Source organism: Sinohyriopsis cumingii, chromosome 12 (genome assembly GCF_028554795.1).
Source record: "Sinohyriopsis cumingii isolate HCF-2022 chromosome 12, ASM2855479v2, whole genome shotgun sequence".
NCBI classification, from domain to species: domain Eukaryota; kingdom Metazoa; phylum Mollusca; class Bivalvia; order Unionida; family Unionidae; genus Sinohyriopsis; species Sinohyriopsis cumingii.
In genome coordinates this window covers 78,036,218-78,059,410 of record NC_142972.1, presented here as the reverse complement: position 1 = coordinate 78,059,410, position 23,193 = coordinate 78,036,218, and the positions used below count along the sequence as shown (strand labels likewise).

Below are 23,193 nucleotides of genomic sequence, written 5' to 3'. Positions count from 1 at the left end.
TGACAGTCTGTACAAATAATGTTGATTAATTTAAGTTGTGGACTGTACAATGCTTTTCATCAGAATAAAATGACAAATTGTTGGCTCATTAGTGGCTATAACAGTTGCAAAGTACGACTTATAAGAATAATTGCGTTTTATTAGTTCACCATAACGCATTCAACTGCAATATATATTTCTATTCGTTGTTGTTGTTGTTACTGTAGGATTTAGCGCCATGTTCCAGGACACGATAGGCTATACATTGCGGCCAGTATTAATGGTGGAGGAAGAACCTGGTAAAACGCCGGAAAGAACCACCGACCCACGAGAAGCTACTGGCAAGCTTTCTCACATACCAACATTGGCTGAATTTGAGACTCGAACCCATGCAGACAGAGGTGAGATGACAGTGATCCGTAACGGAGAGCGCTTTAGACCACTCGGCCAGTCGGGGCCCCTATTCGTTGCATGTGTAATATTACATGTATTATGGGGACACCATCAATCAAAGGCAGATGAAGAGTGATACCTGGCAGCATATAAAGATTTGCCAGTAAATGTTTAAACGTATATCTATGTACAAGTGCATGCTATAATAAAGTGAAATAAACATTTCAGTTTATGTATTCTTTAATCTATTTCAACCAGTATTGAATATACATCAACAACTTGCAAATAGTTGCATACGAATACCATATGATAACATTGTAAAATAAAACTGATTGAATTATCCAGAAAACTCATAAATAAGGTCATATTCGCTGTAGCGGTTGCTACTGGTGGTGTGGTATTATGAGGTTAAGCCTTCTTACAAAGTGTACGCTTTATTTGGCTATCGTTGTCTAGAGGGTGATCGCTTTCGGTATTGTTGCCCGGATCGAGTAAATCTTAAAATAAAGTGTGAAATTATACATGGAATAAATAGAGATCTGAGCAGATGTATAGAACAGAATGAGACGAGCACCCGTACATGGAAAAACAAACATAAATGTAATCAATTACATAAACAACTGGGATAACACATTACATTACGAAGATACAATACTTTCTGAAATAAATCTTTCGCCGAATTTCAAACATATATTTATGTAAATGGAAGATCTGTTTTAAATTATATAATCAGTTCATCATATAATCGAAGTCATTGCCTTGTACAACTTCATAACCTGCTTATTCCGATCCTCTCCGACTTCACTATGGTGGTTCCTCCTAGTCCTTCCGCTTTTTTCCTCTTCAGGCCTCTTTACTGTCTCGCGTCTTTTCGACCCTCAAACTTTGTGTGGGCAGGAGGATATGTAAGTGTGTAGATACTTGGATAAGTAGGTACGTGGACGCGTCAGTGGACACGTCCGTGGATACGTTCGTGGGGCAATTTCCCCTTTCAAAATAAACAGAAGCAACCTAAATATTATGTAAGTTGTCCTAGTGGGGACAGATCATTACTCCCCTCTCGTTATGTCAGATATCGTTCTATCTGAATTCAAACAGACCAAATGCTGTCTGCTCAAGGTAAACATGGCAGACTATAACCAAACCTAGTTTCACAAGATTGATTTACTTCCTAATGGCTATTTCATTACAGATTCTCATGAATATTACACGAGACATAACGGTTCCGTTCTCGTCTCAATTACATAAATGAATGAATGATAGTCATTAAATGTTTTAACTACGTTATGTTTCAGCGAATACACACATTCAAGTCTTTATCATACATGAAATAATTCAAGATCAGTGAATTCACACAGATTCTCGTAACTCATATCAATTAAAGTAATACATTAAATTATTAGATTCCTATAACAATCAAGACCAGAGATTCAAACGATTCGTCAACTTATATAAAGAAGATCATTGTACGAATTCAGATATCTGAACTCACCACAGTAATACGCATATCAAGAATATTAATTTTCGATTTTAAACGAATAAATTCATGCAACTATAAACAATTAAATTCAAGCAAATCATTATATTGCTTCAACGAACTACATGCAATTGACGCAAATACCTTGTGCTTTAAAGATCTGTTCGCTTCTACCGCCAAAATTGTGTCCGTTGACTTTCCATACATCCGGTCCCTTTGACCAATGCTTTACGAGAGAATTTAGTCCAAATTCCGTCTCGGAGTCTCTTATATTTTCACTCTTGCAGGAAAATTGCAGACTGGCTAGATTTCTTTTGAAGAGAGCAATTTGAGCCCAAGAAAGTTTTGTGTGGGCACTCCGCCCCTTATTTAGCGTAACCAATCAGGATTAAATATGTCTACCACATTTTATAACTAGGCGCCAAAATTTCGGACAGCATGACTTATAGAATTCCAAACAACAGGACTGGAAAATTTCAACTCTGACAGTTCCGATATAAATCGAAGGTAACATTTCCTTTTCAAGTCGTCTAACAGTCTTCGTTTAGAAGACTTAATTAAAAATCATTTCCTCTCCTGACACAGACATTATACATTTTTGCAGTATAGCGATTTACGAAGCACATGTCTCCATAAATCTAATTAATTGTTCTCTGGCGCAAATTATTGTGCTCGATATAGATTGACATAACTTTGCATCCTTACATTCGCTAGGAACGAAGTGTTTGGATTAACGAGGCTCCATCTCTGTGTGTATATATATATATATATATATATATATATATATATATATATATAGAGAGAGAGAGAGAGAGAGAGAGAGAGAGAGAGAGAGAGAGAAAGAAATGAAATCATACGGTGCCATATATATATATATATATATATATATATATATATATATATATATATATATATATATATATATATGGCACCGTATGATTTCATTTACATGATCCTGGATTATGGATCCGTGTAATAGCATTAAAACCTAGTCAGGTAAATCTTTTCAGTGTTTTTATTACGTCCACGCAATGGCGCGAGATATATTGTGGTAACCTGTATGTCTCTCTAACATGAATTTTTTTAATCTGTCTTCGCTGACTGACGAGGGAAACTCACGACACTATGTAGAGAGTTTACCAGGTTGGTGACAATCTAAACCTAATGCTAATTGTTTGTGGGCCGCTCTCTTTGATACCCTAGATATGGTCAATGTACTGATTATACAAATTGCAATTAGAGTAAAAAAATGTTTATTCTTTCAATTTGACTGTATAATCGTAAACAAGCACACCATACATGGATTAAAAACAATAGTTTCGTACATTTTAGTTTCATACAATAGTTTAATACATTTTGTTTAGACCGCTCCGGTGTCCTAGTGGTTAGAGAGAACTCCTCGGGTTCGGGAGGTCGCGGACTTAAACCCCGGCTGAGTCAAACCAAAGACGTAAAATGGCACTAATAGCAGCCTCACTAGGCGCTCGTCCTTAGTTGGTTAGTATTAGGCCTGGTCGGCCTGGTGTCAAGATAATGTGTCTGGATTGCACATAATGCTACATGTCAGCGGTATGATGTCACAGTGCTTGACATCACATCACATAAACTATCACATTGCAGACATCGCAGCGATATGACTACAAAAGTGTTAAAGCTATGTTAAAAATCCAAGTCACACACACACACACTCACACATTCGTATGTTTTAAAACTATATCTAAGATAACTTCAGAAAGTGTATGTGTCTGTTGCAGCTGAAAAAGAGGGAAAAGCAATACACAGTCAGAATGGTTTTAGGATAAAACAGAAACACTGGAGAAAGAACATATATCATTAGAGTTAGTATATCTTGCACTTTTTAGGCTTGCATATCCATACCAGTTGATAATGTTGTTGCATTCACGAGGATCTGATGTCCTGAGCATATGGTGTATGCCTTTATTCCAATGCTATAAGTAACATACGGCCTCAAATTGCTGAGCAGAAGCGATCTACAGTTTGGACTTATATCTGTTGAGCAGCTTGCATTATCTGTCCATGGTACTGTATCCTGTGTAGTAAAGGAAATCCTGATGATCAAGAAAAGGAAAATGTCTTTTTGCGGTTTTTAAAACTATTCTGTTGTAAACCAAATTATTGTTAAATTTCATTTAAAATATGTGCTTGTAAAACTTTATTACATCCACAGGTCTCTAACAATTTAGTAATATGTTTTCATAGCCAATACGTTAATTAATGTAATCAAGTTCTTTATAATGCAATTAATGTTAACAAATATATAAATGTTAACTTTCATACATGATTTATATTGATTATGTTATCAAAACATCGAATATTAAATAGCTTCAAAATAAGAAAAAAAGGATAATGAATGAATGAAGACAATATTACCTGACAAATGTGATCTTTTTGACCTCCTAATTGTTTGGAAAAATTTACATGTTTCACGCACGCTTGTTTTTCTGGGCAGTATCCTTCATTTTTCATTACAGTCAAAATGTAACCTCTGACTATTCCATTTTTTCTGGAAGGGGGTAGCCAATTTATTTTCACATATGTGGAGGCAGCTTCCGAAATATTGAAATAGGATACAGGTCCTGGAGCTATGAATGTTGGAAACAATAATCCAAATAAATTGACGTCATGTTTCTCATAAATAAAAATATCTTACATAATTATGTCATAGATTATATCTTACTCTTTGAATTGCAACTAGTATTTTCTACAAATTGCAAGATAGTCGCTTATAAACCCAACACACATCTCTCTATATAATGGATCAATGACAAAAGTACAAGGTTTCTTCTAAATTAATTTGAGCTTGAATTCAACAAAATGTTAGAAGAAATTTTGGTTGTCGTTAAAATTACTTCAGAGGTTCGGTGAAATGCGTGGTCGTCCGTTTAGCTGTTGGTAATTATTGTTATCGAAGTAATATTGCATAGAACACATGATTACGTTAGGCATATTAATTTTAGGTAATGATGTTGGTGAATATAATGCCAAGGCAAAATGTATAGTGTTCTTTTACGTTATCATCAACTTGAAGACTGACCATTTTTGGTCTATTGTTGTATTGCATTTACATTAATAGTAGATTAATAAAAGGGATAAAAGCATGCAGCCGTATAATCCTTTTGACTGAACATTGCAACTAATTTGTCAGTACTAACTAACCAATTTCAGCTGTTGATAAATTGGCGGTTAAAGGAGAGCTGAGTATCCCCGTTATGACTACAGAGTAAACATTTAATTCACATTGTGTTCCAGGCTCAAGATATATGGAGGTATATGTCTTCACTGTCGGATTGAGATCCTCGCGATCGTGCCAACTTTCACTCGGTTCATTTGGACTTGAGCAATTGTAGTAGACTCTGTAAAAATCCCTGTATCCTGAACCATCCTCCCATTTGATGGTAAAATTGTGAGGTGTCCGCTCCAGCGTTTGGAATCGAATGGGTTCCGATGGCACTATAAAAGCAAATACAAAATTGACCATCTTTGTGACATTTGTCAGCTGCATCTCTTAAATATTTAAAACGGCTGAATGTGTTTTCCTCTCTAGAACTATCTAACCTATTGTGGGGTTGTATGTATGTATGTATGTATGTATGTATGTATGTATGCATTTGGGTTTGTCTGGGAGAGTTCGTGTGTGTCTCTACGTTTTCAGGTGTACATATATAACAAGTGCGACATTCAATTCCTTGTTTTCGTTTTATCTCCTTTATCAAGCTCCTGTGAAGAATTTCGTTTTTGCGATTTCTTTACTGAGAAAAATTAGCTGCTACATGTTTCTTTTACCTAACATAACTAAAACACGCCTTCAGATTTTATGCATGAAACTCATTAGAAAAACCTTTCAAGATAACTAATGCAATTTCACTATAATACATGCTTTACATTGCAAGAGGACCTATAACATAGAAACACAAACTTATACTGCAGAAACTAATGAGTCCGGTAAGGGCAGTGCGGGGAATAACTTCTGTAAAATATGGCTTGAAATAATGGAAATAAATACCTTTAAGGTGTTATCAATTTAGAGTTGCATACTAGCTTTTGGCGAATTTAAACTATCAATGGAAAATGGAAGCTAGGGACGTAACGTTAAAAATTTATTTCCAGATATCATCAACATATAGTTTCATGTAATACTTGCTTAAAATCCAACGATTTCAAGTACATGTGTACATTTATCTTGCGAAATCAAAAATGTTCAAACTTGGTTGGAGAGCCTGTATGTTTATCGATGGATAGACAATGTGACTACTAAAGGGCTACACTGAATTTGAAGCAAATATTCACTGAATTAAAGACAACAGGCACATTTAAACAATGTTCAACAGGTAGTATCAAATTCGAAAGGGCCGTTGATAAAATATGTTCCTTAAAATATGAGGTTAATCGCCCTTGTGATTTAAAACTGGCAATCTCACATGTCGCACTTGTAGAATTTGGTACCTTCTCAAATCCTGGACTGGCCCAAGGTAACCTTTGCTGAACTTCATTGTACAGTATTTTGCCCAATTTATTTTATAGATGATAGGAGGATCAATACAAAACACCTACTACGTTTAGCGCAAATAAGTGTAGTATTATTTCTTTGCTTCACAAAATTGTGTCTCCAAGAAATACTAGTTCAATCCTCAAAATATTACAGAAACAAGTACAGCTTTGACAATAATTAAATCGCTATATAGTTAGTGTACACTTTATAGACACTAATTAGCATATAAGGGTTTGACCGATACCGTAATATTAGACATTGATAAATACAAAGTTTCTGAATAATTTAAATGAGCAGAATTTGAAGGCAAGTTTGTTTTGTATCAGGATTCAATGGTTTTATATTTAATACTGAATCAACTTTTATTATCTCAGTGTATGAAAACTAGATTATTTTTCTAAAATCCATTTTATCTGTGGATGATATTTAAGCAATCAAATAAATGCACCAATGTTATATGCTCTTTAATGTTTCACCTTTCTCTATATTAAACTGATGGGCTATTAAACAATGAATGGTGTAAAGTTTATTTGCTAACTAAAATCGCAAGATTCTTGTAACAAAACTAGTTTTGCATAAAATAGTAGTTTTGCTTTTCCATATAGATAACGAGTACAACGTCATAAGAAAAACCGGTCGGTAACTGTTGATAGAAGACCATTATTAAGTAGGGTGTGAATACTGGATGATGAAAAAGCCATATCTCCTTAACCAGAGAACCAAGTTGACGTATTGTGTTATTTTGTTGTTTTGTATTCTTTGTTTTTATTGTTAATATACATACTCAAACAACTTTTGATTGCATTAGACAATCTATTCATATTTAGCGTAGAAATTAGTTAGCTAATGTCATTCAAAACGTAAGACAAGGGAACATGCTAAACAAATAACATACCTGCTGTTCCCAATATAGAGCAGCTTTGAACATTCTGTACATCTCTTGATGAAGCGAAAATTTTAAATACATGCCTGGAACCAGGTGTGACGTTGTTGATAATACGGCTGCATAAAGAAGACGACAAACAGTCAATTTTGCTGGAGACATTGGCATCTGTATCATTTGTATCTAATTTAATCTGAAAGTGCGTTGCCCCTTCAGGTTTCTGCCAAAACACTCGTATGGCTGATGTATTTACTGCAGTGGCATTGAGACACGTTGGTTGATTTGGCACTGACAAAAATATTACAATCGAAATAAAATTGAAACAAACTGGGATATTATATATTATTATACATTAGTTATATAATTATTGTTTTCATTTCGTTACTTTTTATATGAATAGTCTTGTTTGTTGACTTGTGTTTTTACTGTGAAGGTTTTAAATTTAATTTTGCTCACGAGAAACGCATGTTGCATCCTTCAACAGCAGTAAAGAAATAATGTATATATTCGCATAGACCACGCATCATGAATTCATTTTAGCTGCTCTTCAATTGTTTGGTAATCTTTCTCTAATTGAATTCGCTTTATCAGGACATTGGATATATTATTTTAGAGGAATCTAAGCTACTTCTCAAAATGGCTTTGGTTTTTATACCTCTCAATAATCTACTGCCATTTTGTTTAGCAATCATCGCTCGTTTTCTGATTGTTAAGCGTACGAAGGTAATCTGCGAAATTTATAAAACACAACGAAATAAACGGCTACTCAAACACAAATTAAAAACAACAAAACAGATATAAAATAAATACCCTACCTTAAAGATATCCATTTACTAGGATTGTATAATCATAATAATATACTCACAACTCCTAATTACAGATCCAATAAATAATAGTAACTCATTGTAAATTGGCCATAATAGAGAATTAAATTGTATAATAAAAATACTTCTATGCAAACAAAAATGCAGAAAGCAAACAATATTATGATATAAATTAATATAATAGATACGCACTTGTTATTCCAAAAAGAGAACACGCCATATTATTCAGAATTCCATACGAGGAGGCAAAAATCTTTATATCATGTTCGGATCCAGGCGCCAATCCATTAATTGTGTAGCTGCAATAGGAAGAGGAAGAACAGGCTGTCTCATTTGACACCGTATAGTTGTACACGATGTCGTCAAACTTCAACACAAAATCAGTTCCCCCTCCACAGGTGTATTTGTACCAATGGACTTGAAGAGCCGATGCATTAACAGCCGCTACATGTGAACAGTTTGGCGGATTTGGCACTGCAAAATGTACAAGGAAAGTACAATTTGACAACATAAATTTCCTTTTAGACCTGTTCGCTCTGTTATCTAAACCTAGCAGCATAAAGTAATCACCATTTTATTTACATATTCTGGGAATTATGTGAAGCCGCTAAGAAGCTTTCTTCTTCATAAAGTTAGAACCTAAATTAAGCCCAATCCGCCACTTCAATGCATATTTGCCGAGAGAACTGAAGGGGAATTGTCATCGGTCAAATACTAAAATGTTTCCATATCACAAAGCAATAGGTCCAAATTAATATTTTGTTTGAAAGGACATGTGTGTAAAATCATGTTTTCATCAATAGAGTTTAGCAATACCGGTCAACCTTTAAACTTTTGTCGTATGACAGCAGTATGAAAAAGAATACAAGTGTCCAATCAGTTTTAGCAAGGATGCATACAAAAATATTGATATTAAGTATGAAAATAATGTTTTGATAAATCTCTTCGAACTCGCTATAATATGAAACTATATGCTAAACCTAAAATGAATGACTTTCGAGTCCCATTTAAATGTTGAATGTGTAGTCCCATTTAAGTCACACGACTGGCTATTCTGCATTCCATTTGTAGAGGCATACTATATTTTGACCCAGGGTTCAAATGCGCAAAGCTGCAGCTACCTAAGGTGGCTGTTACCTATGCATCACCCCTTGATCAATTCGCATATATAAAAAATTGATCCCATTTTGATTTCAGATTTTGATCTTAATAAAACATTCAGCTGCCGATAAAGATCAAAGTTTGTCGGTTTATTATTGTTCTAAATTCGCGTGCTCACTGTATATCAATCACATTGTAATCACATAAGATGCTTATATCTTAAATCAACTTTTATTTCACTCACTTGTTGTTCCAAGCATTGAACAGGATTGATTATTCTGAATGCTATATGCAAAGGCTGAAACTGCTATGCTATATCTTTCGCCAGGTCCAAGTGCTGTGACATTGACGCTACATATAGTTGTGGACGATGAACAAGCACTATTCCTCGAAATGTTGATGTTACTTGCAGAACCATTGTGGCTAATGTGGAAGTATGTTGCACCTCCTCTATAGGGTATCTGCCATTGAATTTGCAATACGGTAGGACTGAGCGTTGTTACGTTCAAACACGTAGGTGCTTCTGGCACTGAAGATAAGAAAGGGCTTATAAGACATCTAATCAGTTACGTAAGGTAATACATGTGTAATCTAAGACAAATAGTTCGCTCTTGGTTGTAATAGTAAAATGAAAGAATAATAGAGAAGTACAACGTAAGTATAGATATATATTTGAAATGATCCCTTAGTACAATACAAATTAGTATGTATCTGAGATATTTTCCAGATAACCTGGTGTCATCTACGATTAGTAGATATATCATCTGAGAAAATAACTGAATTATAAAATAATACAAACGCTATGACAATACTGGTGCTATTAAGCAAAGATATTATGCTTTTTTACATAATGATTTGGATAATTATATCAATTAAAATTATTATAATAACCAAAATCATATTTATGCTGCAGATCCAATATTTCAAACTCAGGAAAGGAATTGTCCAACAAGCCGATGCTAAGTACGATCATGTACTGTGGATTAAAATTAGCTACCAAAAGGAATGCTACAAGTTTATAAAAGAACGCTGCCGCGAAATATGGTAATCAAAAGTCATTTGCGTGTGAAAAGTTATCTCCCCTTTCCTAGACACATGACTACATATTTATTTACCAATAGGCAGCAAGAGTGTGGAAATATGCATACAGAGGATCAATGTCGCCTTTCCAGGATTCTACTATCTTTAGGATGCAGAACAATTTACCTACGCACCTCTTGAATTGAAATCGGACTTTACAGATCCACACATTTAGACCAGATATAAACAAAATGTTACAAAATGTTAATGTTACTGTGGATGCGAATTGATTCGATACGTAAATGCCGATTTGTTTAAACGGTTCAGCTCTCTGGTCAGTCAGAACGTATTGGCGCTGGCGAGTTTTTATGAGAACAACTGAGGAATATTTCCAACTGCTAAGCTCACTGATGCGAATGTTGGCTAATAATGTTGTTCTTAGAGAATGTATGGTCGTAATAAGCAAATAATGTATTAAAACTACAAACAAAAAATAAAAAATAACAAAATCAAACATTCCATGAATGAACAATACAACCGTAGTAATTAAATATATACATCCAATGACTGTTCCCCGACTATCTATAGGTTCTCTGAATGATTTTACCAGAAATAGAAGGTAGTAATAGCGGTTATCCTACGGACAAGGGGACTTCTATGTTAAACTAGGGGGCTTTTACCCTAAGTACAATGGGTATTTAACATGAGAATTTAACATAGGAATGTATAGGGACAATGGATTGGGTCTGTCTACGGACAATGGGGTTTACAATTAGAAAATACCATGTGCCTGTCTACGAACGAGGGGGAGTTCAACAGAGGTTGGTCCTATCAACCGACAAGAGGAATGAAATAGGATGACGTCATGGACACTGGCAACAATGTAGCGATGGGCTGGCCTCAATCGGCCAAACATGGACAACGGAAAACCCTGGAACGCTTGGCGGGACGGGTAAGCTCAGATAGTTCAGCAATAAAACTAAACGAGTAATAACACTTGGCGGGGCGGGACAAAGAACTTGATAGAACGCTTACTCATGGCGGGTCGGGACATAGATGAACCTTCTTAATTGAATATATCACACAAACAGATTTATGAACATAAATTTATCATAAGAAAAAATCGACTAAACAATTTTTAGGCAAGAGAAAATATATATCTCTTTTAGAGACAGTCGAGTGAATCAATTATATAAAAATCGACTATTTTTTTTTCTTCAGGCAAGAACTTTGATCTTTTCGAGGCGATGCAGTGGCCATGAAAAGGGCCTTTCGTTTTTATGTTAATACCATTTAGCTGACATAGAGGGGATCTCACGGATCTTCTTCTCTTCCTCAAACTTTGTCTTACCTTTGGATCTTAGATGAGGACTCTCTTCAGACAGCACCGCCAGGCGTTATATAAAGTGATATGTGCCGCTCCGCCAAGTTTTAGAGCCTTTCACGGTGATATAACGACAAGGGAGATAGAACAGTTGACGTTTGGAAACACTGTACCAAATCGTGTACCAAAAGACAGTGATGCTTCCAAAACACTTAACTTTACCATTCGGATATGCCAATATTGTACTATATATAAAAAAGGAAAACGTCCAAGACCGAGAGTTCATTGTGCCTACCATTGCCAAACCAGGAAGATCAATCCTTTCAAATAGAAACCATTCAGGATTAATGATTCTGAAGCGTGGAGAACCCCTGTGTGACTGTGACAAGTGTAGAGACTCTAAGAACATGACACACTGTTCCTAGGGAACCATACTTTCGTCACCACAAATGTTGTACTTTGACTTATTAATATCCCACTTTACTGGTTCGATGTCTAGCTTATCGTTTAACATAACCCGTTGGCCTTGATGTATTTCTTTCATGTTCCATTTTAACCTGCAATAAACGTGTCCTGAAAAAAGTATAAAAACTCTTGTCTTGCCTGTCTTCGTTTAAAAAGTGACATTCCCTCCACTATGGCTACCTCTTCTGTCTCTGCTCCCTCTTCCTCCACTTTCAAAGTCATTGACGAAACCTTAGATCAGGCTAGTTGAGAGGCCTTGTATCTTCGACATCACTTTAACATGTTAGTGTCTGGACCGAGAAGGTTCAGGCAAAACCAGATTTGATCGACCACCCACCTCAACGTATCGTGTGGTGTTACAAAGAGTGGCAATCGGCATACAGTCTCCTGCGAGAACGTCGAGGTGATTCCATCGTGCTTGTGGAAGGCATTCATGACGAAGGCAACGGGATCGTGTCTGACCCAAGTCAAACACATCTGACCATCTTCGACGACATGCTAGAGGAAGACGAAGAAGAAATTAAACCGTAGTGTACATGCAAAGGGCATCATCGTAATGCCAGTGTCATTTACATCATCCAAAATTGGTTTCAACAACGTAAAGCCCATCGCATTATCAGCCTCAATCCTCATTACGCGGCCTTGTTTAAAAGTCCTAGAGATAATTTCGCAAGTGCATGTGTTAGCCAAACAGTTAGGAACACCTTGGATGATTCATGCGCACGAGGATGCCACTCAATACCCTCACGCCTATTTACCCCCGATTATTTGCGATTTCGTACTCATCTGTTTCATCACAGGTGTCAAGATGGAGGGCCTGTCGTGTACAACTCCCAGTTGACTCGAATAAGTCTATAAAATGTTCAGATAATTTTGGTCTGTTTCACACATCGTCAATATGACATTTCTGTCAAATTGATTCGTGCCTTGTATGATATCAGTCGCGAAAACATCCACAAATACGTGCTCGTGTCTTAGAAGCCAATAACAGAGAAGACTTACTATGGTTTACGGTGACAGCATGTTAGTTACTACAATTCATCATTCAATTCCCCATCAAGCCAAACGATTTTTGACAGAAATAAAGTACCCTATACGCAACTGGCAGATGGCAGATCCTCGCATCGGCACTCTAACCAAAAAACAAATCATTTTGAAACCTGGATGTAGAGTTTCTCTTGGAGGTGTCATCATTTTCTCCCTCTTAAAATGAGATCACTATGGTCCCAAAGTCATCCCCAAGAGAAAGTTACTAACTGACCCCAACGCATCCAGAAGAAAAGAGCAGTGGTATCACGATCAGTTCACATTCTCAAAAAAGAAAAGTCCTCAGAAAAGAAAAAGAAAAGGAGGACTTTTGCCAATATTGTTATGACCCTTGCTTAAAGGAGTATTAGGAACAATGCTGAGGGGTCAAAACGTCTCAGACGTGACCTTTGGAATCCGATTGAAGGACGAAAACTGACTTTAGCGCCTTACAAACCTTTGATTTTATAATATTCTTGGCAAAGCAACGGACCCTGCATTGGCCTCACAATCCTCATTTGTTCAAAATGTCCCAGATTTTCAATCATTATTGGAACGGAGCGATTTGTCAGAAACATTGCACAGGTATGGTCAGCTGTTGCAACGACTGCATCATTTTCATCAGAAATCTTTAGAAGAAACAGCTCGACCGTTTCTCATTGATTTTAAGACTTTGTTGATAATTCCATCCCCATCCACCCCCAGTGACCACGGATGCCTGAGGAAGAAGAGGCACGAGAAGTCCTTCAAATACCGTCTGCAGCTCCCATCCCCAGTAAGATTTTAGCGTCCTGGTCGAACCCATCTCCCACACCCCAACGAGAAAAACTCAAAGCTTGGGTTAAAAAGATGATGTCCACTGCTCCTGCTACAGAAGACAAAATGAAGGAAGGGAATCCAGAAGTGAAAAAGAAAGACCAAAGCCATCATATTACCATCACTACCACCACTACTACCCTCTACGTAGGACACGTAAAGCCATTTCCAAACCAACCCTTCACCCCATCCAAAGTAACATCAGTGATGAGTTGGTTACTTATTTAATAACATTCTGATGGACAATATGTTAGCCAGCATTTACTACGATCTATCCCATCCTTCGGGTTACGGAGGAGTTCAGAAGTTTTATTGTGCTGCCAAAACCCGACTCAAACGTGGCCGTTTACCTCAAGTGCAACGATAGTTACAAGGACAAGCCACGTACACCTTGCACAAACCCATTCGACGAAAAGTTTCCAGAAATCGCACCTTAGTGGAGGGCATTGATCATCAATGGCAAGCAGATTTAGCCGATGTCTCTTTTTTCATACAAACATTTGTTTTGTTTCTTCAACATCTTCTGTAAATTTACCTGGGTTGTGCCATTGGCTTCCAAATCGAGCACAGATGTTGAAACAATGTGGTCATCACCCTATACGATGACAAAACGACAAACGCACCGAATCTGAAACAACATCCATTGTTTACCACTGAGAATCAAGAAAACAAAGCCAGATCGTGGAATGTTTTCAACGCACCTTGAAAGAATGCATGTGGAAATATTGTACGCATCAGAACACTTTAACGTCTTACCACAGGAATATTGGATGTGCCCCCAAGAAGTGACTCCCTACAACGAAGTGGCCATCTTTGAATGCATGTTTGGTATGTCCCCGACTGTGGCTGTCCTCAAGAAAGGTGGAGTGTTGACGACGGGAGATCAACGGCGCATTGACAAAACCAAACTTACTTTCGGCAAAGGTTACTTACTCAACTGGAAAACCGAATTGTTGTTTGTCACTTAACGAGTGCGTGGTCGTCATCCTGTCGCCCATAAATTGGAAGACGTGAACGGAGTAGTGTTAAAAGGAAAATTATACTTGCCCGAGTTCCAACAAGTGACAAAAAAAAGACGAAGTGTACGACATCGAAAACATTCTCGATCGAAGAGCCCGAAGAGAGGGTAAACATCGTGTAAAAAAGACAAAGTACGTTAAAATGATATCCTCCCATTTTTGATTCTCAGATCAACGCTTCGCAAGTCATCGACAAAAAACAGAAGTGACCATCATACCCTTCAACACAGCCTTAACCTCCACAGTGACCACTCCTTCTCCGAGTTCTTCTCTGCAAGATCTGCTAAAGCAGCCTTTGTTGGTGTGGAGCGGAGAACGTGTGGACAGTCTGGAGATTACATCGATCTAACAATCAGTTACTTATAACTGAAAGTGAAAGTGATCAAACGGTCTACGCCACTCCGGGAGCCGATGCTAGAGTAGCTGACTTCATCAATTTAATGCATTCATTGTTCTACGAAGCGAATTTAAACTTGAATAACAAACTAGTCAGCAGCAGTATGAATACTTACCCTTACAAAGCGTACCTGGAAAATATCTTGACGTACGGAAAGGAGGCCAAAAGACACTCATCCAGATGCTTGTGTGGTATGGAAACCAGACATGTTTAACGGCAGAGTCCTGACAGCCGATGAACATCCTCACATTGTGGTTTTAACGACCGTCGAAAAACAAATCCTGCAAGGACGTAGTTTAGACTGAAGGATCATTTACATAGGACAAATGGTTACAAGAAAAGTATTTGCTAAACGTAGCGCCTGGGACTGAGACTGAATCTCGGCAGTTCCGTTTTTCATTTGCTGCCTCATGCCAGCTATTACAAAACCATCATCCATGTAGCCAGACTCTACGTGCTACGCATGGAAGTGCAATCTAATGTGGTAAATGACATTAGTCACACTTTGTGCAGAACAACCGCCATGTATCCGATACGATGTGTGGAAGTGAAAACATGGACCATTTCCGCTGAACTCCGGTCCAAGATCGAAGATCATCTGTTCCCAGGACAGTTACACAAAATTTTACTTGTTGGTATCGTCAGCAACGAAGCCATCAACAGAGCCGTCACTGCCAAAGCGTTCGAGTTTAAGCAATATACAGTATCCAAGATCGAAGCCAGGCGTGATGGCAAAACCTTGTGTACCAGACCATTGGAACCTAAGTTTGTCAAAAAGAATTACTTGAAATCGTACTTGTCATTGTACAAAACATTTTAGTCGTTTTTTTTATACATAATAGATTTTAATCGATTGTCTCGAAAGGATATGTGCTCTCTCTTGCCTAAATTTTTTTTAGTTTATTTTCTGTATGATAGGTTTATGTTCATAAATATATATTTGTGTGATATTCCTATCAAGAAGCTTTATCTAAGCCTCGCTCCGCCAAGCGTAAGCGTTCCATTAAGTTATATATCCCGCCACGCCAAGCATTTATTATTCGTATAGGTTCACTGCTGAATTAGTTGATTTTACCCGTCCCGCCAAGCGTCCTGTTTTTCCCACGCTGTCCATGTTTTGCCCGATTGCAGTCAGCCCCTGACTACAATGTTACCAGAGGCTATGACGTATCCATGTTCCGTTCTTCTTGTCCGTTGACAGGCCCAACCACTGTTCAACTACCCTTTGATCGTAAACAGGCACAGGGTATTTTGTAATGGTTATTCCCATTTTCCGTAGACAGGCCCAATCCATTTTCCCTATACATTCCTACCTTAAATTTCCATGTTAAATTTCCATTGTCCCTATGATACAACCCTCCCCCAGTTTAACATAGAAGTCCTCTTGTCCGTAGGGTGACCCCTATTACTTTTATAGAAACTAATTAAAATCCAGCAAAAGTCAAGATTTGTTTCTACGACCTAACACTATCATTGTATTGCATTAATGCTTCAAGTTTGATCCCACAATTGTAAACTATAGATTTAAAAATAGTACTTTGTTTCAGGCGTTCTTAAAACGTTGTGTAAGCATTCTCTAGTATGTTTGTCATTTCAATCAATCAAGCATTGTTTTCATTAAATCTATCACATTTTATAAATCGATGCCATCTTGAAAATACATACTATCGCGCAAATCTTCAGACTTTAACACTGAAGAAAATAACTAACTTTCCAATATGACTAAAAGGTTTGCTATATTTATATCATCCTATGATTAGGAACAAGAGACACTTGCAAAATGAAACGGAACAATACTTGGGAAGCAGATTAACCATTCTATCTCAGGCAGTGAATGTCTGTTGTAATCAGTTTGTTCATTCTTGACTGGCCCAGAAATTGCGTTTTTTCTCCTATTTTAAACATGAACATAAGTATGAAGCCACTTGATGTTTGAATTATTATTATGTTCGTCAAATTATCAGTGTTTCAAAAATCAAACATTTTGAATGAATCACCACACGCGCCTCAAGAATATTTCCATTCATAATATATAGTAACGAATTTCAGCGAATGAAAATGTTCAAAGAGAGCTTCACAGAGAAAATGAATGATATTACTTTTATTGCATTCTATGAACACAGTAGCGTATATCGTACAGTCTTGCTCTGCGTATATGAAATTCCTTTTCTTTTGTAAAATTAGCGCTAGATCATCTGTCCGTCTATTGATAAATGAAAATGGAAATGATTATCAATGAAACGAAAATTAATCAGAATTAGTTCTTCGGCATTTCAGTGTGGATTTTGAAAATCTTCACGTTCTTCGCTAAATCCATGCCTAAAAAATGATCCCAGGTAATGGTATATAAATTTAGTAAGATGCCATATAAACGTAGTAAGTTTCCTTAAGTAATATTAAGTTTAAATTTACTAACATTATTGATCTAATACGTACAATACTTACTTGTAGTTCCATGCAAGGAACAGAACTTGTCATTCTGTGTGCCATTTGTAGAGGCAAAAATTGCAATATCATACACCGAACCTGGATGTAATCCTGTGACATTGTATTCACAAAAGTAGAACGAGGAGGAGGAGGAGGAGGCGTTACAAATAGCAGTCATCGATACAGTTTCATTTTGAACTCCTACTTTGATTTGGAACTCTGTTGCACCACCCGTAACGTTTATTCTCCAGAAGACTTGAAGAGCTGATGTACTCAATGTTTTCAACTGGTAACAATCTGGATTGTTTGGCACTGTTATAGACATATTATATCAGTGATAAGCACTTTTGTACTGATGAAGATTATAATTTAATTTCGTAGGCCAAGTGCTTTTATAAATATGCCACCAGTCCATTCTTGGTTTGTAATATATATAAGTTGGTGAGGAAAATACGATTTAATGTGTGTTAGCCATGATTAAATGGTTATCATATTTAAACCTGGAAGCAAAAAATAAACAAGTTAATGTGTTATATTTATATCTTTAACGGTATGAAACATTGCTTAGCACAAGTTTTATTCATTGATAAATCTAATATCTTTCCAAAGTCGTGCCATACGTTTCTAAGTACTTCTTAGAACATTTAATCGGAACATGTGTGTTAACTGTCTTTCACTTACATCGTTCTTATAACCCTTTTGCCGTCACATTGGAAGGAATTTCATCTAAAACTTTAAATGGATAATGCAAAAGTACACTTACTAGTGGTTCCTAATAGTGAACATGAGTGGCTATTCTGAACACCATAAGCAGAGGTAAATATCTGTATGTCATACGTTTTGCCAGGCTGTAGATCTGTGATATTGTAATTACACAATGTTGAGATCGGCGAGCAAGCAATCTCTCTCGATACATTGGTGTAACGTGCAGAGCCATCGTGGGTGATAAGGAAGTATGTTGCACCTCCAGTATAGTTTACCCGCCAGTACACTTGTAGAGCTGTGGGACTAAGCGATGTCACGTTCAAACATATTGGCGCTTCTGGCACTAAATACAAAATATCGTCTTGGATTAAAATCTTGCCGTGCTACTGACATAAGTTAAACATGGATTATGTATGCTTTCACCAACATGGTTCATTTAGCAATCAGATTGTTTTGTCATAAGTCTCTTTGATTAAAATACAAACATAATATTAAGTTTAAGTTTACTAACATTCACGATCTAAACGTAGCACGAAAAACGTTTAATGCAAACGTAAGAAAATCATTTGCTCTGTTATAGTTTTTATTACAGATCTATTTATTATTTCGTGTCTGATCTGCTAACTGGCGTTCGAAACAAATATTTAATTCGTGTTTCCATATTGCATAAGTAAGATATTATGTTCCAAATGAGTTTGCTATCAGCCGCAAAGTGCTGAGTTCGCAACCTACACACCTAGACAAAAGAAAGAAAACGAATCAAAGAACAGAAACATTACTGAACCGTGCGTGTGCTGTGCTAATCTCTCGTTCCCAACTTCCACAACGAGACATTCCAAAATTTAAATTATCTAAAGTGGCAACACCAGTCAAAAAATATCAAAAATAAAATTTTCTGAATGGTCAATGAATTTAATTATAAGTTATGTATGTGAACAATAGGATTCTGTAAACATTTTTGTCTGAAACATGCTTTTTATCATATTGACATGTATGATATTGTACCTGTTTATAGGGATATGATTTTGTGATCGATTATGATTACAATTTAAATTTTACTTACCGGACCACACATAAACTATCTCTCCATACTTTATCCTTCCTTCGTTGCTGTAATTTCATTACATGTATGTGCGTCTCTTCTTTACTTTCTACGGAATTCTTGCCTGCATGCTCTTTAATTAATTATTTATGATGGAGGCGAACTACATTCCTTTGCCATATATACATGTGTGTGATCTTATTGGCAAAAATATGTCTTCAAACAAACAGATAACTGGAAGGTTACGTCATCATCTAATGCTCGATAACATAATCTAGAAGCATTTGTCTATCCGACTGCATCAAACAAGACTATGTATTGTTCACAGGGGTATCAAAAGTAACGAATTTGGTTAACATAGATGATGAATATATAAATTGTTATGACACTCCCTTTTAAAATATGTTCAAAATACAAAAACATATTGATTTTAATCAGTTACATGTCTTTCCTCAGAGAGGTCAGAACGTCTCAGAACTATTGATTCTGAAAATTCCATCAACCTCTGTGTTGCTATAGTTAATTACAAATGCATCTAAACACGAACAAAATCGCAGGTGTATTTAGGACAAATGCTTGGTTGTTACATGTTTATCTAAATATTTGTTTCGTGTACTGTGTAAAACCCATGAATTTTAAGGTGTATGCTATGAAATCATGATAGCTGATGTATAGCTATCAATTAAAAAATCTGATAATGACAAACACAGTAATTGCAGTAACTTACCGTTAATTGTAATTAGCTACAGAGTAATATTACTTACGTTTATAAAAGGCAAAGCGCAAAATATAATATTGTTTATATTAATGTAAGATATACGCACTTGTTATTCCAAATAGTAAACACGCGTCGTTATTCAGAACTCCATATGTGGATGCCAATATCCTGATGTCATGTTGTGATGCAGGCACCAATCCGTCAATGGTGTAGCTACACATAGAAGAGGTAGAGCAGGCACTCTCATTGGAAACTGTAAAGTTGTATATACCGCCATTCAAATGAATAACAAAATCAGTCCCACCTCCAACAGAGTCTTTGTACCAATTGACTTGAAGTGTCGAGGTATTAACAGCTGATACATGTGAACAGTTCGGAGCATTTGGCACTGCAAATATGTGCGGAAAATAAAACTAAAAGGTCTTTCGCAACGGATTCATCTGTAAGCAGACATTAGAAGCATAACAAATACCTTACTATTTCAAACGGATTATTAATTTGCATTTCGACAAAGTTAAATTCTAGATAGAGGATTTGACGTTTTAAAAATCAGATACTTTACAAATTTTGCCATTGCAACTTGCTTCTTTCGAGAGCAGGTAGTGGCAGAATTTATAACCCGTTTCGTTTGTTTGATGTTGGGAGATGTCAGAATATTAGAAAATTATATTGAATCTTTTCTAATATACTTTTGTCTATTGGGCCTCTGCAACGACATAATTGAAAGGGAAGTGTTTTCGGTGTAAATGCTTAAATATTTTCCATATAACAGGGCCTGGAGTGTAAATAAATGTACTGATTCAAATGAAATCATGTGCTAGTCTTTAGAGCTATGCAACGAATGTACAACCTTACACAAGTGTGTTAATTTAACATGCAAAACAGTATACATGTGTCCAAATCACTTTTATTTAAAGTGCTTCCAAAAACAACGTAGTAGTGAAGGGGGGCACTCTACGTACAATGGGAATTAGCATTAAAAACACCCTTGGGTCAATCTACGTACAATGGAAATTTAACATGGAGAAAAATGGTGGGTCAATCTACGTACAAGGGGAATTAACATGGGAATAAATCGTGGGTCACTCTACGTACAAGGGAATTGAACATGGCAATAAATCGTGGGTCACTCTACGGACAAGGGGAATTTAACATGGGATTTTTTTTAAATTTTAAAAAAAAATTTTTTTAAAAAAGGGGTAGGCAATGGAAAGGCTATCTCTTTTCGAGAAATATGGCTGGCCCTGAAAAGGGCCTTTGGGTTTTCTTCTTCTTCTGCTTTTAATTTCTTCTTTTCCTCCACCAACTTCTTATTTTATCTCCAACACTCTTTCTCTTCTTTTTTTTTTTCTCCTTCTCTTCTTTCTTCTCTTCCTCCTCTTCTTCTTTCTTCCTCTTCTCATTTTCCTCTTCTTTTTCAATTTTTTCGTTCCATGTTCTTATTCTTATCTTTTCCTCTTCATCCTCCTTCTCCTCCTTGATCTCTTTCATTACACCACTAATCTTGTCCTTTGCTTTCCTTAAATTGTTAATTTCCATCTTTACACGATGGGGACTATAGGAATAATGGTCTTCAACCAGTCTTAATAGCATCTGTTCCATTATTCCTAAGTTGTCTAAAACGTCTTGCAAGGTTTGTAATTTGTCCATTTGGTTTGACGCCATCTTCTTTGTATTCTTTGCAGAATGGTTTGAACGACGAATACTGTGGGTTCTTATACGAAAAGCGCGAACGTGAAGGAAAACATCCCCTAAAACATAAAATGGATCTTACCTAGATGATGACCGAACATCGCGCGAACGTGAAGGAAAACATCCCACTTTTCTCATTTCATATAATATAACCCTAACTATACTCTCCACATTTGCTAAGAAACCCATAATCTACTATTCACACCAACATACCTTAGCTCTTACAAACACACAAACACATACACTTCCACTATTAATAAAGAGTTAGTGTTTATTTTCACACTACTCTACCTACATACATTGGCAAATTAATAGTTATTTCTTTTCTAGAGTATTGGGTAGCCCTGAAAAGGGCTGTTTTGTTTGGAACTTCATGGGCACCTGGTTAATGGTGGCACCTTCCAGGCCTGGCGCCACATACACATCTTATCCCCCAGTTACTTTTTACCTTTTGAGGGGAGAGAGCAGAGGCAGGATATGTTGCTTCAGAATCCCAATTTTCACTCTCTGGGATTTTGAAATTTCTTCTCTCCTTTTCCTCCTCCTCTTCTTTGTTTCTTCTTTCCTCTTTATATCTTCTTTCTTCTTCTTCTTTGTTTCTTCTTTCCTCCTCTCTTATCCTTCCCTCCTCGACAATGGCTTCCGCGGCCAGTTCATTTAATATGCGCCTGGCATATTCCAGATGCACATGAAGCTCCAACAGTTTCTCAAGTCTCGTGTTCATTTTTGGTGTTGATCAATCAACAAGGGTAGCTCGACTGCCGAACGAGTTTCAATTTATAGTGAAAGCGCGGACGTGATGGAAAACATCCCCCTAAAAACATAAAATTCATCTTACCTAGATCATGACCTAAAACAACAACGCGCGGACCTAAAAGAAACACTCGCTCACTTTTTTATGCTACCCATCACTTCAATTGACTATCCACATACGCAAAGCAATCCAATCTAACCCCTAATATACACCTCAAACAACCCCAAAAACAAACATCATTTTAATCTACTATCCACACCAACCTACTTTATCACTTACAAACACAATCACACAAACTCATACGCTCACATTTTTAAAAGCTAGAGTTAGTGTTTATTTTCACACTACTCTACCTACATACATTGGCAAATCGATCGTTATTTCTTTTCTAGAGTATTGGGTAGCCCTGAAAAGGGCTGTTTTTTGTTTTGCTATGGCATTCTTTTTAGTTTCTAAGAATGCGATGTCCTCTGAGGATAGACTTTCTGGCGATAGGTCTGCTTCTTCGGAAAGAGAAGAAGAATTCTTTGGTGTCGATACGACAATCCACAAAGCCTCTGTCAGCTTCAGGCTGTTGCTGCTGCTGCTGTTGTTGTTGCTGCTGTCTCTGAAGTCTGTACT

At 36.6% G+C, this 23,193-nt stretch overlaps 1 protein-coding gene across 4 annotated transcripts in view; it reads right to left on the bottom strand.

Annotated features, from left to right (window-relative positions):
- The window catches only part of LOC149786792 (receptor-type tyrosine-protein phosphatase H-like), a 103,853-nt gene that overhangs the window by 30,974 nt on the left and 49,686 nt on the right, over positions 1–23,193 (bottom strand). For 3 of the 4 annotated variants that reach the window (XM_089977291.1, XM_089977292.1, XM_089977294.1), the window contains 9 exons: positions 20,233–20,514; positions 18,425–18,709; positions 17,680–17,973; positions 9,412–9,696; positions 8,259–8,540; positions 7,255–7,530; positions 5,027–5,320; positions 4,241–4,452; positions 3,728–3,899 (listed from right to left, as the gene is read on the bottom strand). In XM_089977291.1, coding sequence (XP_089833417.1) covers positions 3,728–3,899; positions 4,241–4,452; positions 5,027–5,320; positions 7,255–7,530; positions 8,259–8,540; positions 9,412–9,696; positions 17,680–17,973; positions 18,425–18,709; positions 20,233–20,514 — 2,382 coding nt within the window. The remainder of the gene's footprint in view (positions 1–3,727; positions 3,900–4,240; positions 4,453–5,026; positions 5,321–7,254; positions 7,531–8,258; positions 8,541–9,411; positions 9,697–17,679; positions 17,974–18,424; positions 18,710–20,232; positions 20,515–23,193) is intronic. The other variant, XM_089977293.1, reaches the window with a different exon arrangement.